Source organism: Eptesicus fuscus, chromosome 1 (genome assembly GCF_027574615.1).
Source record: "Eptesicus fuscus isolate TK198812 chromosome 1, DD_ASM_mEF_20220401, whole genome shotgun sequence".
Classification (NCBI taxonomy): domain Eukaryota; kingdom Metazoa; phylum Chordata; class Mammalia; order Chiroptera; family Vespertilionidae; genus Eptesicus; species Eptesicus fuscus.
The window spans coordinates 32,952,253-32,971,272 of NC_072473.1; the positions used below are offsets into that span (position 1 = coordinate 32,952,253).

General features: G+C 34.4%; 1 protein-coding gene across 1 annotated transcript in view; it reads left to right on the top strand.

Moving 5' to 3' along the window:
- RPS6KA6 (ribosomal protein S6 kinase A6) overlaps positions 1 to 19,020 on the top strand; it is a 213,425-nt gene that overhangs the window by 128,419 nt on the left and 65,986 nt on the right. The window contains exons 9-12 of the mRNA XM_054721015.1: positions 6,260 to 6,402; positions 10,221 to 10,291; positions 14,034 to 14,122; positions 14,896 to 14,954. Of these exons, the coding sequence (XP_054576990.1) occupies positions 6,260 to 6,402; positions 10,221 to 10,291; positions 14,034 to 14,122; positions 14,896 to 14,954 (362 nt within the window). The remainder of the gene's footprint in view (positions 1 to 6,259; positions 6,403 to 10,220; positions 10,292 to 14,033; positions 14,123 to 14,895; positions 14,955 to 19,020) is intronic.

Here is a 19,020-nt window from a genome sequence, read left to right on the forward strand (position 1 = left end):
ATGCCCTGAGTCACCTTCCCTCTACCAGAGCCCCGGATGAGTGCCAGAGAACCAGCTCCTGTGTGTTAGCATTCTAGGAGACCTCCTCTTCCCTGCAGACAGAGTCCCCACTAATTTACTGCTAGATGCTATGTAGGCTTTTTTTCAACAGGCCTTGGTGCTCTGGGTTGGGGGTCCCATCATGGAGTTGGGAGCCCATGTTCCTCATGGTGGACTTTTGCAGCTTTCCCTTCAGCTTCTCAGCTACCACACATGAATGCAGGGGCCAGTCCTCTCCATATCTTTGCCCTTCTTACCAGTCTCTATGTAGTTTCTTCTATTAATCCATGGATATAATATTACTGTTCAGCTGACCTTCATTTTTGTTATTTGGGTTGATTGCTCTGTAATTTAGCTGTAAATCTGGTTTGGTGCTGGAAGGAAGTGAGTATACCTTCCACCTATTCTGCAGCCATCTTGGAAAATTCCTATATATGTATACTTAAATTTATTTTATTTTTTATTTCTTTATTGATTAAGGTATTACATATGTGTCTTTATCCCCCCATTACCCCCCATCTCCCCCACTCATGTCCTCATCCCTCTGTTGTCTGTGTCCATTCGTTAGGCTTATATGCATGCATACAAAAATTTTTTTAATTGAGTATCTTTAAAATGTCAGCAGTAAAACACATTAGATAATTTATACTGTTTTATGATTATAACCTAATTCAGAGTTGTGTAATGAGTAATAAACTTACAGATTTAACCTCTCAACATTCCAATAATATTGGTTAAAGTGTGACCATTCACAGCAAGTATTTTAAGAATAATTTTTATTCTTCAGACAGTTCAAATCAATTTTCAATTATGGCTTCCTTTCTTTCTCTTTCTTGTCTTCTTTTTCTTCCTTTCCTTTCTTACCTTCTATGGGTGTTTCCTCCTTCATGCCCTCTTTCCTTCCTTCTCTTTATATTTCTTACTTTCTATTTTGAATACTATACTAAAAAATACCAGATTAATAACTATTTATCATTTATAACAGTGAGTTATAGTGATGTAGGAACATCTCATCTAAGTAGGGCCTTCATCAGCTTTCTGAGTTTCCCCAGAATAATCATAGTAGAGGGCAATACCTTAATTTTTACAAGTACGCTTTAAAATTACTCCAGATACAAGAATTAATCTAATGTTTAACAGGTTGCTCTGAATGTCAGTGGACTGTAGAAAGGTTCCATGATATGATTGTGCTTTGACCTTGATGTACCTCATACTAAGATTATGCTTGTATAGCAGAAGTACTGGAGTGGAATGAGAGTGGATACCCCCAACATATCTGTATATTTGCTAGTATATTATTTATAATGTCTTACTTTTTTAATCTAATACCCCCACTACTCTATATAAAAACTGTATAATATGACTTCACTAGTTTATAAAAATGTTTACTCATAATATGCCATTAAAAATTATAAGTTGAACACACAATTGATTTGAACTGTCTGTAGTTACAGTTATATGTTTTCTGAGGGGCATAATTCAAGAGTAATTTCTATAAAGAGAAGGAAAGAATATATACAGTGTCAGAAATTTAAATCACATTGTGCTTTAGCTGAATATTTAAGAGAAAATGTATATATAAGGAAATAATTTTAAGTATTTTTATTGATATTTTCAAATTAATCACTGAGATTACCTTTACTAATAGTACATACTCATTAAATTGTTTTGTTCTGGGTGTGATTTTAAAATTTAAAGTCTCAGTAAACAGTCTTTATGGTTGCACAAATATACTGCCCCATGGCCCCCACCACCAAAAAAAACCTTTATTTAGCTGATTTCTATATTTTATTTTTATTTCAAATTAGTGACTTGGAGAAACCACATATTAATGTATATTTTTAAAATCTTGTAGCTAACCCTTAATATTGTAAAATAAATGTTCAGTTCATTGCTGAGCAAATTCTAGTGTTAAATATCTTTTTTTTTTCAGAAATAGTACCACAAAAGCCCTCTGTGAAGTGGCATAAATCTCTGAAAAGTAATAAAGGATAAGAAAATTCCCTTCCCTTTCTTCTCTCTGGAATGTCCAACAATGTCAATGTTCTTCTCTACAGGGTTGTCATATTCAGCTGAACTGAACTTGAAGATGAACTTTTATTACATTTACTTTTGAAATTGGTTGTATAGAGTTTAAAAAGTCTCAAAATGTAGAGAAATAACGTAGTTGGACATTGAAAATATTTTTAAAAATACCCTGAAAATCAATATATTCAGTTATATAAAAATAGTTATTTTTCTTTTCATTTTTTTACCTTTTAAAAAAAATATTTTATTGTTTAAAGTATTACAAATAGTAGTACATATGTCTTATTTTTTTCCCCATTGACTTCTCCCAGGCCTCTCCTAAATCCTCTCCCCCCCCCCCCGCCCAGCACATGCCCTCACCCAGTGTCTTGTGTCCACTGGTTGTGCTTATATGCATGCATACAAGTGCTTTGGTTGATCTGTTACCCCCCTCACTCCCCAGCCTTCCCACTGTAGTTTGACAGTCTGTACGATGCTTCTTTGCCTCTGTATCTATTTTTGTTAATCCTACCTAATAATAATAGACAAATATGCAAATTGACCGCACCTTCGCTACGCCAAAACCACGCCCACCAGCCAAGCAATGCCCACCAACCAATCAGGATGAGTATGCAAATTACCCCAACAAAGATGGTGGCTAATTTGCATATCAAGACAGCTTAGAAAGAAGCCAAGAGCTGCAGAAGGGAGCAAAGCTGCAGAGAAGCAAGCAAGCGGCGGGGGGGGGGGGGGCGGAGGAGAAGGGAGGAGCAGAGGCGGGGCCGGGGGAGAAGGGAGGAGTGGAGGCGGGACCGGGGGAGAAGGGAAAAGCAGGCGGACTGGCAGAGAAGGCAGGCTGGGGGACAAGGGAAAAGCGGAGGCAGGGCCAGGGGAGAAGGGAAAAGCAGGAAACCCTATTGCAGGATCTTTCCTGCAACGGGAATGCTAGTCAGTTTATAATGTTTTTCATATTCCACAAATGAGTGAGATCATGTGGTATTTATCTTTCACTGACTGGCTTATTTCAATTCAATGAAAATATTGAGCATGATTAGAAAATAAGTTTCTAGGGCCTCGAAAATTAGTATTAATGTTGATATTTTATTTATAAAACAATTTGGGCTTATAGCTTTCTTTATTTATAGAATACAGATATAACTTACACAGAGTAAAACTTACTCTTTGGATCCTTATGGTGATGGAATTATTCTGCATCTTGTCAGCATCATCATCAATATTGTGGTTGTGATATTGTAATATAGTTTTTGTAAGATGTCACTGTGGGGGAAACTGGGTGAAGGGTAAACAGGATCTCTGTAGTATTTCATATAACTGCAGTAAATTTGCAGTAGTCTCAAAATATAGAGTTTAAGAAAAATTACTCTTTCACATATAGTTTTGAAAGTTTTGACAAATGCATACAGACTTAAAACCATCACCACTATCAAGATATTAAAAGTTCTACCACTCCCTTCCAAATTTCCCCATTATAAGTTAGTTAATCCTCTCTTTACCCATAGACAACAACCAATCTGCTTTCTAGCACTATGCTTGCCTTTTCCACAATGTAAATAGACTTCAGCATATATAGTCTTTTGAGTTTGGCTTCATTTACTTAATGTAGTAAATTTGAGATTCATCCTTATTGTTGCATGTATCAATAACTTTTTAAAAAATTGCTGAGTAGTGCTCCATTTTATAATGGTGCCAAGGTTTGTTTGATCCCCAGTCAAGGAGCATTTGAGTTATTTCCTGTTTAATTCAGCAGTAAGGAATAAAGCCACTATAAATACTAGTATTTATGTATAGGTTTTACGTGAACATTAACATTTATTTCACATGAGTAAATACCAAAGAAGTGGGATTGCTTCATCATGTGGTAAGTTTAAGTTTCCCTTAATGAGAAACCTCCAAAATGTTTCCCAATGTGCTTGTACCATTTTGCATACCCACTAGCAATGTATGAGAGCTCCAGTTGCTTTGTATCCACCCATTATTGTTACTGCCAGCTTTTTTAATTTTAGCTCTGCTAATAGGCATGTAGTAGTATCTCATTGTAGTTTTAACTTGCATTTCCCTAATAACTAATGATATTGATCATCTTCTCAAGTATTTATTTCTTTGTAGACATGTCTGTTCAGATCTTTCTTCCATTAAGAAATTGTTTGTTTTCTTATTATTGAATTTTTGAGTGTTTTAATATACTCTGAGGTAAAAGTCATTTATCAGATATGTGATTGCAAATGTTTTCTCCCAATGTATAGCTTCTTTTACATTTACTGAATGGTAACTTTTGAAAAGCAGTTTTTTTTATTTCTGTAAAGTTCAGTTTTCAACATTTTTCTTTTATAAATTTTACTGTTAATATTGTATCTAAGAAATTCTTTCCAAATCCAAGATCAAAAATATTTTCTCTTATATTACTTTTGGAAATTTTACAACTTTTAAGTTTTACATTTCACATTTAGTTCTGTGATTCATTTTGAGTTAATGTTTATGTATAGTTTGAAAATGTATTTTTATATCAATATCCTATTGTTCTGGCACCATTTGTTGAAAAGACTGACATTTCTTCATGGAATTGCTTTTAAGCCTTTGTCAAAAATCAATTTACAATATATAGCCGGTTCCATTATAATGCAACACCTGTGATCTTAAAAATTATTGCACTATGCATTATTGCATAATAAAAAGAATAGGGCTTATGGCAAAAATGGGGTTAGAGGTTTAGCAGTAATCTAAATAACCAGTGACACATTTGAGAAATATAGGAAATGAATAAAAATGATAGCATTGTTTTACATGTTCTAAATTATTAAGATTATATAAATACTACAATAAACATGCTACCTTAACTTGAAAAATCTTTAAATTTGCTTGTAGAGTTAACATAAGAAAGTTTGTAGTTTGTACGTTATTGTAAAATAGTGAAGGGTAGATTATCTGGAATTGAGAGGAAAGGGTAGCACTTCAGGTCAACAGAATGACTCATACACACATGATGAGCTGAAATAGTTGGTAGATGTTTGAGGTGTATGTATGTATGTATTTTTACTTGGCTTGGATCAGCTAGGTGCAGTTTTTTTTTTATCTAGTGCTTCTTGCAAACAAAATTGCACATGAAATTTGAGATTCAAATTTGTGTTATCCTCAAATTGCTTCCTAATGTATCAATTCCATTGGATAAACTGCATTTTTAAAACAAGCATTCTAGCAGAACTGACTGTATGTGTCAGTCTATTCTTGGACACTGTCCTGTTCATTTATTTGTATCTATATATCTAGCTTTTCTTCAATACCACACTGTCTTGATTACTGTAGGTTTATAATAAGTATGGAAGTTAGTTAATGTAAGTCCTTTGATTTTATTATTCTTTTTCAAAATTGTTTGGCTATTCTATTGTCTTTGTCTTTTAATATAAATTTTAAATTCAACTTGTTGATTTCTAGAAAATAAATCTTGCTTGGAATTTTATTAAAGTTTAATTGAATCTTTAGATCAGTTTTGGGGGAATTGACATCTTTAACAGAATTGACTCTTCCAAACCATATAATACACATAGCATATCTCTCCATATACTTAGATCTACTTTGATTTCTTTCATCAGTGTTTCAAGTTTTCATTATACAGATCTTGCAAATACATTTTATATTGAGACCTTGAATTTCAAGGGTGTGTGTATGTGTTTGTGTGTGTGTGTGTGTGTGTGTGTGTGTGTGTTTGGTGTATTATAAATGGTACTTTTAAAATTTCAACTTCTATTTTTTCATTGCTAATACATAGAAATAAGATTAAATTTTTATGTATTGATACCTTTAGCTCTTTGAAGGCCTTAAACAAAAATAGAAAACACCAAAGCCAAAGCAAAATAAACTTTTTTAATATTTTAAAAAGTTTAAGTTATTATCTTTTTGTCTTACATTTTAAAAACTATGACAGCTTTGTGTTAATTATTGTTGTCTCAAAATTGTTGAATGATATTCAAGTATAGACATGAAAATATATTTTGAGATGATATGTAACTGAGAAATCTTTAAATGCTCTTATTATTAAATACAGCCTATTTTCCATTATTTGTATCACAGCTTAAGAGTAATTACAGTCCATCCATGAATAATTTTAAGGTTTAAATACATAATTTTGTTTCTTTTAAAATTTTCTATTTTCTGAAGATCTTCAGATATATTTTTTTGTGTAACAATGTTATTACAGATTTTGGACTCAGCAAAGAATCAGTAGATCAAGAAAAGAAGGCCTACTCATTTTGTGGTACGGTGGAGTATATGGCTCCTGAAGTAGTCAATAGGAGAGGTCATTCCCAGAGTGCTGATTGGTGGTCATATGGTGTACTTATGGTAAGTAGTGCTATTTTAAAATTTTTAGCTAATATAAAATTAATACTGCTTAGAATTTTAATTATCTATCAATTTTTAATACAAATGAAAATATAGAATTTTAATTTAAAATTTGTGAGGTGTCAGGTGAGAATAGCGTTCTAATAATTCATGATTATCATTTAAAAAGTTGTGTTTGGCCAGCTGTTATACAATATGAATTAGGATTTTGGTGTTCTGATTTCTTTTTTTTTCAATTTAGTAATATTTATTTAAAAAATGTTAATGTTCACATAATTGCAGGTCCTCTATACTCCCTCACTTTGCCCACCTCCACCTGTCTGTGCCTCCTCCTCCATTGGCCTTCATCACCCTATTGTCTGTGTCCATGGAGTGTGCGTGTATATTCTTTAGCTAATCCCTTCACATTCTTTATCCAGTCACCACCCCCCCCCCACTCTTCTCACCAGCCAGTCTGTTCCATGTATCTATGATTCTGGTTCCATTTTGTTTGTCAGTTTATTTTTTTCAATTCCAGATGATATTTGTCTTTCTCTGACTGGTTTATTTTGTTTAGCATAATACTCTCCAGTTTCCTCCATGCTATTGGAAAGAGTAAGAGTTCCTTCTTTTTTTACAGCTATGTAGCATTCCATTGTATAAATGTACCACAGCTTTATTATCCACTCATCTGCTGATGGCACTTGGGCTGTTTTCAGATCTTGGCTATTGTAAATAATGCTGCAATGATCATAGGGGTGCATATATTATTTCTGCTTAGTGTTTTGATATTCTTAGGATATAGTCCCAGAAGTGGGATTGCTGTGTCAAAAGGCAGTTCCATTTTTAATTTTTTGAGGAAACTCCATACTCTTTTCCACAGTGGCTGCATCAGTCTGCAGTGTGATCAATAATGCACTAGGATTCCCTTTTCTCTATATATCCTTGCCAGTGCTTTTTGTTCATTGGTTTAATGAGAGTAGATACAGAAAACAAACTGGAGGTTGCCTTAAGGGAGGTTAGTGGGGGGTGGGTGAAAAAGGTGAAGGGGATTAAGAGCTACAAAAAATAAGTCATGAGTGTGTTATAAAACATACAACATAGGGCATGTCAATAATATCAGAATAACTTTGTACAATGACAGATGTTTACTTTTAAGGTATATAAGTGTTTTATCATTATGTGATATACTTGAAACTAATTTAAGATTTCATTTCAACTATAATAAAAAATATTAAAACATCTACCAGTTTTTAGATTTCAGAATACTGTGTTTAGTAATCATATGGCATTTTAATTAGTTATCACAGAATTTAATACCTAACCATATATTTTCTTATACTCAAATTGTTTCAAGCATGTTCCTAGAAAAATTATAAACCTTTTGGGGAGAGCAACTATGTGCTATACTACTTTTTGTCTTCCTCAATACCTACTACAGTTGGCATCCTGATTAACTAATTTGGTATAAGATTTAGCATATAACTTGCAGTGTTAATTAGGATGATATATGAATAGCTATTGAATTAAATAGTTTGCTTTTGAAGCTTGATTATACATTTTGCCTATTTATCACTGAATAAAACTCAATATGACACATCAGTATATTAAGTACCCATTTAAAAACTGGCATTTGGGGAAGGCAGTTGTGTGGGAACAGACTATAAGTGCATTATTTGGCATTTTCCATGACCTAAGAAGTCATACAGTCCAATTAGGAAACAATTGGAGTAGCTAAGTAAATTGCCCAGAAGTATCTTAGGAATTCAGGATAAAATTAATATAAGTTGACATAGGAAAAGTGGAGGAGAGAACTTAAACTAAGCCCTGAAATATGGATAAAATATAAATAGATGCATGTCAAGGATAATATTGTTATCATATTAGCAAGGAGAACCGGTTGATTAGAGTAGTATTGAAGAATGTGGGTGAGAGTGGAGGAAATGAGGCTATAAACCTTAAGCATTTGCATGCAATTCTCTTTGTAGCAGGAAACTTTTGCAGATTCTTAAACAGGGTGGTAATTATAGGAAACATGAATGTTAGGAAGATGAACCTGGACAGAATTATGTAAGTGGCTTGTAAATGGAAGAATCTAGAAGTAGGAAAATCAACAAGGTCTCCTTACAAGACAGTGTAAGATTATAGAATACTAGAGGCCTGGTGCATGAAATTCATGCATGGGTAAGGTCCCTAGGCCTGGCCAGCAATCAGGGCCAATCAGATTCTCTGCCCCCCCCCCCCGCCTCCCTGCCTCCTCCTTCCCTCACTCTCTCATCGCCCCACCGCCTCTCCTGGTCAGCTGCCATGTTGTGAGCAACCCCTTGGTGGTCAGCGCACGTCATAGTGAGTGATTGAACTCCTGGTCTCATGGTCGAACTCCTGAAGGGACAGAGACAGGGAGAGAAAAAGGGAGAGAGAACAAGATCTGTTTGCTGTTATACTTATTTATTCATTCATTGGTTGATTCTTCTATATCAACCAATAGAAGAATGGTTGATCTAACCTGACCAGTGATCTAACCAGCAACCTTGGCATATTGGGACCATGCTCTAATCCACTTAGCTACATGTCCAGCGCTTGTTAAAGACATTTCAAAGGTTTGGGGGTGGGGGACCGGAGCTTGAGAGAGATGATCCTCTTATACCACAATTGCTTTCTTTTTTCTCTTTTTTTGACTCCCATTGCTACCTCTTCAGTTTCCACTTGAGAATCTTTACTATCAATATGGGAGGGAAAACTGGGGCTTTAGTGAGATTGAGGCTGAATAAGATTTGAGAGTCATAAGGGTATAGGAGAGAGTGAATGGATAAGCTAATAATTAGGGTTGTAGTTCATAAAAGAACAGAGGACTGAGGCTAAAGCCACTAGTAAATCTGTTTAAGATTTTAGTATTAGGTATATAAAACATTTTAATGAACTATGATGATCTTCATTTTTAGACATAGTATTTTTATAGCATTAATTAATTTTCTAGTTGTCTGCATTGCAATTAAATCTCTTAGGGAAAATGTTTTCTTATGATATGTGCAACTGTTTCAGTGTTTTTCTTTTTTAAAATTATTCGGGTGTGTGTGCGTGCGTGTTTGTGTAGATTTTTTTTTTTTTTTTGGTTTCTGTTTTTAGAAAAGTGAGGGGAAAGAGATTAGTTAAAACATTTTTTGTTAATCCTCACCAGATGATTTTTTCCATTGCTTTTTAGAAAGCGTAGAAGGGAGAGAGAGGGAGGGGAGGAGAGAGAGAGAGAGAGAGAGAGAGAGAGAGAGAGAGAGAGAGAGAGAGAGACATTGATTTGAGAGAGACACATGGATTGGTTATCTTCCAAATGCACCTCAACTGGGGCCAGGGATGGAATCTACAACCTAGGTATGTGCCCTTAACCAAAAATCAAATCCCGGACCCTTTGGTGCATGGGCCAATGCTCTAACCACTAAAAACACCAGCCAGGGCAAGAATGGTTAAATCTTTCTTGATCATTTATGAATTTGAAATGGTTTTATGCTTAATTTTACTTTCCTTTGTCAATTCAGTTGCTTGCTTTAAAAGCATATCTTTTTTTTTTCTACAATGTGTTTATTTCCAAATTTCTTTGGTAACTTAACCAAATCCAAAATCCAACAAGACTGAAAAAAATTGGTTGGTTTCATTTGCTACAGATCATCTACCAATTGAGTTATATATAGTAGGGCACCAGAATTATGTTTCCTTAAGTGACCTAGTTCTTTTACTCCTATTTTGATGTACTGTCATGCAGATCCTGTATGATTTGATGATCACGTATTACAAGTCTCTAAGTTGTGCTAAATTGATTGTTTTTTTGTTTGTTTTGTTTGTTTCAGTTTGAAATGCTTACTGGTACACTGCCATTTCAAGGTAAAGACAGAAATGAGACCATGAATATGATATTAAAGTAAGTGTAAGCACTACATTATTTTCTTATGGGAAAAATTTCTTGCTTTCAGTTTTTTTCTTTATTTTTTTTCTATCACCATTTATCCTCCTTATACACTCTTCTACCTCAACCCCACCCCACCCACAATCACCACACTGTTGTCAGTGTCCATGAGTTTTTCCAGTCTTTTTTTATTTTTCACTCAATCCCTTCACCCCCTCCAAGCCCCATCTCAAAGTGTCAGACTGCTCTCTATGAGTCTGTCCCTATTTTGCTCGTTAGTGCACTTTGTTCATTAGGTTCCACATATGAGTGAAATCATATGTACTTGTCTTGGTCTGACTGATTTCACAGCATAATGATCTCTAGGTCCATCCATACTGTCCCAAAAGATAAGATTTCTTTTTTCATTTTTTTTATGACTGAGTAGTATTCCTTAGCTGTTTTATCTACTCATCTACTGATGATGAATACTTGGGCTGCTTTCAAATCCTGGCTATTGTAAATAATGCTGCAGTGAACATAGGGGTGCACATATTTTTTTGAAAATTTGTGTTTTGGGTTTCTTCAGCTAAATTCCCAGAAGTGGAATCAATGGGTCATAAGGCAGTTTCATTTTTTAATTTTTTTAGTTAACTCCATAGGGTTTTACAGAGTGGCTGCACCAATCTACATTCACACCAACAGTTCACAAGGGTTTCTTTTTCTCCACATTCTTAGCAACACTTGTTGTTTGTTGATGATAGCCATTCAAACAGGCATGACATGATATCTCTTTGTGGTTTTAGTTTTCATTTCTCTGATGATCAGTGACATTGAGTATTTTTCATATGTCTATTGGCCATCTGTATGTCCTCTCTGACAAAGTGTCTATTCAGGGCCTTCACCCATTTTCTAATTATATTATTTTTTTTTTGTTTTTGCATTTTGTAAGTTCATTATAAATGTTGGATATTAAGGCTTTAGCAGATGTATCAGCAAATAATGTTCTCCTGTTCAGAGTGTTGTCTTCATTTTGCTGATGGTTTCCTTTCCTGTGCAAAAACTTTTTATTTTGATGTAGTCCCATTTGTTTATTTTTTCTTTTGTTTCCCTTGCCCAAGGATATAGATCAGAAAAAATATCACTATGAGAAATGTACAAGATTTTACTGCCTGTGTGTTTTTTTTTAATAAATCTTTATTGTTCAGATTATTACAGGTGCTCCTCTTTTTGTTCCCCCCCATACCTCCCCTCCACCTGATTCCCCACCCCACCCCATACCCTTACCGCCCCCCCCCCCGCCACTGTCTTCATCCATAGGTGTAAGATTTTTGTCCAATCTCTTCCTGCACCCCTCAGACCCCCTTTCCCCTGAGAATTGTCTGTTGCCTCCCTTTCTATGTCCCTGATTCTATTATATTCACCAGTCCATTCTGTTCTTCAAATTTTTTTATTCACTTAATTTTTAGATTCACTTGTTGGTAGATATGTATTTGATGTCTTTTTGTTGTTCATAATTTTTACTTTTACCTTTTTTTTCTTCTTCCTCTTCTTAAAGAATACCCTTCAGCATTTCATGTAATCTTGGTTTGGTGGTGATGAACTCCTTTAGCTTTTTCTTGTCTGTGAAGCTCTTCGTCTGACCTTCAATTCTGAATGATAGATTTGCTGGGTAGAGTAATCTTGGTTGTAGGTTCTTGCTGTTCATCACTTTGAATATTTCTTGCCACTCCCGTCTGGCCTGCATAGTTTCTGTTGAGAAATCAGCTGACAGTCGTATGGGTACTCCCTTGTAGGTAACTAACTATTTTTCTCTTGCTGCTTTCAAGATTCTCTTTTTGTTGCCTGTGTTTTTTCCTAGGATTTTTACGGTTTCAAGTCTAACATTTAAGTATTTTTAAAATAAATAAATAAATAAATAAATATATATATATATATATATATATATATATATATATATATATATATATATTATTGATTTCAGAGAGGAAGAGAGAAGCAGAGAGAGATAGAAACATCAATGATGAGAGAGAATCACTGATCTGCTGTCTCCTGCACACCCCACACTGGGGATTGAGCCTGAAACCCAGGCATATGCCCTGACCAGGAATCTACTGCAACCTCCTGGTTTCCTGGTTCATAGGTTGACTACTAAGCCATACCGGCCAGGCTAACATTTAAGTCTTTAGTCCATTTTGAGTTTATTCTTGTGTGTGGTGTAATAAAGTGGTATAGTTTCATTTTTTAACATGTGTCTCTGTAATTTTCCAGGCACCACTTATTTAATAGACTATTGTATGCTTTGGTCTCATTTGTCAAATATGAATTGATTATAAAGGTGTGGATTTATTTCTGAGCTCTCAATTTTGTTCCATTGTTCTATATGACTGTTTTTTATTTCTTCTTCTTTTTTAAAAATTTATCTTTATTGTTGAAAGTATTACAGACGTCCCTTTTTCCCCCATTGTTCCTTTCTAGCCTACACCTGCCTCCCACCCCAGGCCTTTACCATACTATTGTTTGTGTCCATGGATTATACATATATGCATATAAGTTTTTTGGTTAATCTCTTCCCACCCACCCACCACCACCTTCCCTCTGAGATTCAACACTCTGTTCCATGCATTTATGTCTCTGGATCTATTTTGTTCATCAGTTTATTTTGTTCTTTAGATTCCACATATGAGTGAGTTCATGTGATATATTTCTGTTTTTATGCCAGTATCATGCTATTTTGATTACTATGGCCTTGTAATATAGTTGATATCAGGTAGTATATTCTTCCAACTTCGTTCTTCTTTCTCAATATCACTCACTGTTGCTATTCAGGGACTTTTATGATTCCATATAAATTTTTGGAATATTTGTTCTAGTTCTGTTAAATATGCCATTGGTATCTTAATAGGAATTGTGTTCAATCTGTAGATTGCTTTGGGTAGCATGGACATTTTTATGATAGTCATCCTTTCTATCCATTAACACGGTATATGTTCCCACTTACTTGTATCTTCTTCAATTTCTTTCTCCAGTGTCTTATAACTTTCTGAGTACAGATCTTTTACATCCTTGGTTAAATTAATTCTTAGGTACTTTATTCTTTTTGAAGCAATTGTAAATGGGATTGTTTTCTTAGTTTCCCTTTCCCATAGTTCATTTTTGGTGTATAAAAATGTAACTCATGTCTCAATATTTATTTTGTGTCCTGCTACTTTACTGAATTCATTTATCAATTCTAGTAGTTTTCTGGTGGTGTCTCTAGGGTTTTCTGTATACGGTATCATCTCATCTGCAAATAAGGACAGTTTTACTTCTTTCTTTCCAATTTGGAAGCCTTTTATTTGTTTTACTTGTCTGATTGCTATGGCTGGGACTTCAAGTGCTATGGTGAATAAGAGTGCTTAAAGCAGAGATCTGTCTAGTCCCCCATCTTAAGGGAAATGCTTGTAGTTTTTGCCCATTGTGTATGATGTTGGCTGTGGGTTCGTCCTATATGGCCTTCATTACATGTGGTATGTTTTCTCTATTCCCACTTTGCTGAGAGTTTTTAGCATTAAATGGGTGCTGGGTTTTATCAAGTGCTCTTGCTTCCAGTTTTGAGAAACTTGTGGATTTAAATTGACACAAAATAACATTTTCCACACTGTCTTATTCCCTTCTCCTATGTTATGGGGGGCATTATTTACCACTGTGAAAACATTCTTTAAAATTACTTTTGAGATTTGTAAATTTAGAAGTGTGGCTAGTTTTTAATGAAATTTTCTAAAATCTTCTTTTCCAGAGCAAAACTTGGAATGCCTCAGTTTCTTAGTGCTGAAGCACAAAGTCTTTTAAGGATGTTATTCAAAAGGAATCCAGCAAATAGATTGGGTATTGTTTATTTTTTTAGCTTTTGTATCAATATACTGCAGGCTTTGGGATGATAATTATAACTATGTTTTCTGGCTTAAGTTCTTTTACTGCTGCTATATATTTATACCTACAACTTTGCATTTTATATATGCAATGATTCCAGTAAATTTTGTATGTCTATGATTTAAAAATGGAATGGTCTAGTTACTCAATATTTCTGTTTAATATAATTATATATATCGTATGCATTTCATTTTTTGAAATAGTTCACAGAATTGTATAGGCAATCCTTTTTGATATTTGAAGTAATTGTTTTGTCCTTCCAATATTATTAAATGTAAATATTATGTTTCCATAACTTATTACTTGGCCACTTTCAGGTAACCTTACCCTGGACCCAGATGTAATCCTTTCATCTATCCTATTTATGACCTTATGTTAAAATTTCAAAGTCACTTTATTGTGTTGTACTTTTATTTTTGCCTATAGATATGAGGTCATAAGCTCAACTATGAAGAAAATGTACTTAAATTCAAAGATGTATTAAGTATGATTTTGATTCGATTTGGAAGGCATTTCAGTATGTTATTTTATTCTATGTGCTTCAATTTGAATATTTTTCATGTTAAATTGAAAGAAGCAATTATAATAAAATATATGAGATGTCTTAAACCTTTTACTACAAGGAATCTATAAAATGTGTGTACTGTTCTTTATAGATCACAGCTTAAAAGCCAGATATAAAGATTTTTAAAAATTACACCAGTAAAAAAGTCTTTCTGTTTTTATAGGTTCAGAAGGAGTTGAGGAAATCAAAAGACATCATTTTTTTGCAAATATTGATTGGAATGTAAGTTCACTAGAAAACTTGTTACTGAGTAACTTTATTATGAGCAAAAGCTGAAGAGTAAGTTGTAATATATTGACTTTGCTGGTTAACTAAATTCATTTGTTTTACTAGTATGGGATTATTTTTATTGGGGCAACATTGGTTAATAACATAAGTTTCAGGTATGCAAATTATAGTTTGATTTGGTATACACTATTGCATTCTCACCATCAAAAGTCTATTGTCCATCTGTTACCATATAATTAAACCCCTTTACTCATTACCCCCTCCACCCACTTCCCTTCTGGTAACCACTAATCTGTTGTCTGTATGTATGAACTTGTTGTTTTGTTTGTTCATTTTTTTAATATTTCACTTATGAATGAAATCATAAGGTTTTGTCCTTTACCACCTGACTTGTTTCATTTGGTATAACCCTCAAGATCCATCCACACATCTTATAGTTCAAGGTAATTGCTATGATATGCTACTGCTTTAAATAAAATTACCTGGAATCAGTAAATGTGTGGATGATATTTAGTAAGTTTTTGTTTCTCATTTATTTTAACTGTTAAGTATGGGTAACATTCTCCCCTATTCTAGGTTGGAGAATGTAGAGGAGGAAGAGAAAGAGGAAAATGGATGAATGATAGAGCAGTTCTTATAAAAAAATAATTCTTAAGAATCTAAGATGTTATTTAATTTCAAGTGGTTCTCTGTCATGTGTTAGGACAGATTACAGTTCTTAATGAGTGAATGTTTTTGTACAGATATTTCACTAAATTTTGAGAGAACATGAAAATAGAAACATGCAAATTTCTATTAAGTCTTATAAATAATTTTTAAGTTGCAATTCTTAGACTAATAAACGTTTCTTAGAAAAACCCATTTTTGTTGTCTGTTTTACACATTGCTTTATGTATTTTATGTACTATGAATAATCATAGGTAAATGTGTTTTTATTTTCTAGTTCTATTATTGGTATTGAAAGTTTTTTCAAAAGAAAAAATCTCTTAAATTCTAGGGCATATGCAGAGAGCCACTATTAAATGATTAAATCATCATTACATATGGCTAATGGAACATGTTTTAGAAGGCTATTTTTATTTTTTGTGGAAGTCATTACTATTAATAACCTAAATCGCCACTCAATTGACATAGTACATGTGAGTTCCCTTTGATATATTTGTTGCATCCCTCTTTTGGTGTCTTGTAACCCCTTGTCTTTTTTTTTTTTTTTTGTAATGCTCCTCTACCCATTCTTTTCCCCATATCTAGAGTAACTGGACATTTTTATTTTCCATCATTCTTTTTTTTTTTTCATTTTTATTGTATTCAGAGAGGACAAGAGAGGGAGAGTTAGAAACATCAATGATTAGAGAGAATCATTGATTAACTGTCTCGTGCACGCCCCTTATTGGACATCGAACCAGCAACCCAGGCATGTGTCCTTAATGGGAATGCAAGGGAGACCTCCTGATCTATAGGTTGATGCTCAACCATTGTGGCCAGGCTCCATCATTTTTATATCTAAACAGTTTATATTCCTTGGTCTTAATTTAAATAAAAAAGACTGGAATGTTTATGTAAATATAAATGAAAATTGTGGACATAAGAGAAATGGAAGTGTGAGAGATCCCCTTGGCCTCTCCCAGTGAAATTATGACAAGTAAACCAATTATAATTCAACAAAGAATTCCCTGCTCAATATAGAGGCACACTTGAGAGACCTGCACATAGAAACATCTAAAGGTGGGCAACCAGGAATAAACTGGGATATGAGAAGGGAGGAAAGCACAGATACAGCCCTGCAGCTGGGAGCTCGCAGCGCATCCGGGAGAGGGGAGGAACCTAGCTGTTGCAGGTGCTGCCTGTGGCCTGGAGGAACAGAATTGCGAGGTGTAGTCCAACAGGCAGAGCAGAGAGCAGATGCCTAACAGAGCATAGGGTTCTGTTCTGTAACTCTCTAATGTTGGGCAGGGTAGTGGTGTTTCTGACAAAAAAATAGAACCACAGAACACTGTGGCCATTCGGACTCCCCAAATTCTCCTCCCTTTGCTCTTGGATTTGGGTCAAGGATCACATTATCTGTAAACCAAGATCTATTTCAGTAGAACTGTTGTTTCCCTCTGTGATGATCCCCAGGTGGGGTGCTTGGGGCAGGACCCCAGGGTGATCAGGGTTTGCCATTATGTTGAGGAAAACAAACCCCACTCTCCAAGCTGTGCAGCTGTACAGTCTGAAGGAAGCCCTGGGTCAAGACTAGGAGATCACAGAGCTAAAAAAAATCTTGCAGTTCAGCACAATCTACTGGAAAATAGTAGAAAAGCCTCTTCAGAGGAAGCTGTTGTCCACCATTAATATGGACAGATATAAATGTCTAGGCAAAGAGAACAACAAAGACATGAGTAATCATGGTAACAAGGATGATCAGAAAGAAAATGAAAAATCTCCAGAAAGCAAGCTGAGACACATGGAAATATGTGATATAAATGACAGATTTCAAGATTGCAGTTCAGAAAATACTCAATAGGATGTGAGGAAGTAGACAGGCAGTTCAATGCACTCAGAAAACAAATCAATAAAAAAAATCAACTACTTCACAAATGGGATTGAAACTTTGAAAAAGAACCAATGAAAAATCCTAGAAATGAAGCACTAATTAATGAGTTTAAAAGTGAAAACAGAGCCAACCTAATGGAGGAAATAATTAGTGATATCAAGGAGAAGAATGTAGAAATGGTGCATAGAGAAGAAAAGAGAGACCTGAGCATAAAGAAAAATGAAAGAGGTCTACAAGAACTATCTGACACCATCAGAAAAAGCAATATTAGAATAATAAGCATTCTAGTGGAGGAAGAGAGGGAGCTGGCAACAATGGAGAGTCTATTTAAACAAATAGTGGATGATAACTTCCCAAATCTATGGAAAGAACTAGCTCCTTGAATCCAAGAAGCAAACAGAGCACCTAGTTACCTCAATCCAAAGAGGTTCTCTCCAGCGCTCTTCATATTAAAACTGTCAAAAATTAATGACCAATGAAAAATTCTCAAAGCAGCCAGTGAAAAGAAGGCAGGAACTTACAAAGGAAAACCCATCAGAATTTCATCAGACTTCTCAGCAGAAACTATATAAGCCAGAATAGAGTGGAAGCAAATAGGCACAAGTCAGAAAGAGAGAAATTACTAGCCACAAATAATATATCCAGCAAAATTATCTTTTGAATATGAAGGAGAAATAAAGATGTTCCAGACATACAGAAGTTGAGGAATTTTATCACCAGAAAACATCCATTGCAGGAAATGTTCAAGGGCTTTATTCTACCTGAAACAAAGAACATAAGGTCACAATACTATGAGTAAGATCACCAAAAACTTACAGCATAAACAGGTATAATTTGTGAGAACAAAAACATAAAAGGGGAGGGGGTGAAAGTCTAAGCTGGCATAAGAACATGAAGATGAGATGCACTTAAAAAAACAAACTAAGGTATATATGAAACTTTATTTTTTAGAAACCTAATGGTAACCACACACAAAGTTCCCAAAACAGGACAGAACTTTAAAAAAATTGGAAACAAAAGAAAGAAGTATGGAATACCACCAAACAAAAACACACAGACAGAAACACAAATTTAAAAAAAATGGAAGCACAGAGCTACCAGAAAACAAAAGATAAAATGGCTATTGGACAATCTCATATGTCAGTAATTACCCTAAAGGTAAAATAAATGGTATAAATTCACCAAGAAAGAGACACAGAATATCAGAGTGGATAAATAAAACAAAACACAACCATATGATTCCTACAAGAGACACATCTAAGCTGAAAGTAAAAGGGTGCAAAGTGATTCTGCAAGCAAATAAAATCTACAGAAAAGCAGTTGTAGCCTTACGTATATATGACAAAATCAATTTTCAAGATAACAACAGACAAAGGTGGACAATTTATAATGATAAAGGGAACACTACATCAAGAAAAAAATAACATTTCTTAACATATATAGACTCAACCAAGGACCACCGAAATATATAAAACAACTACTCACAGAACTAAGTGGAGAAACAGGTGAAAACACAATCATAGG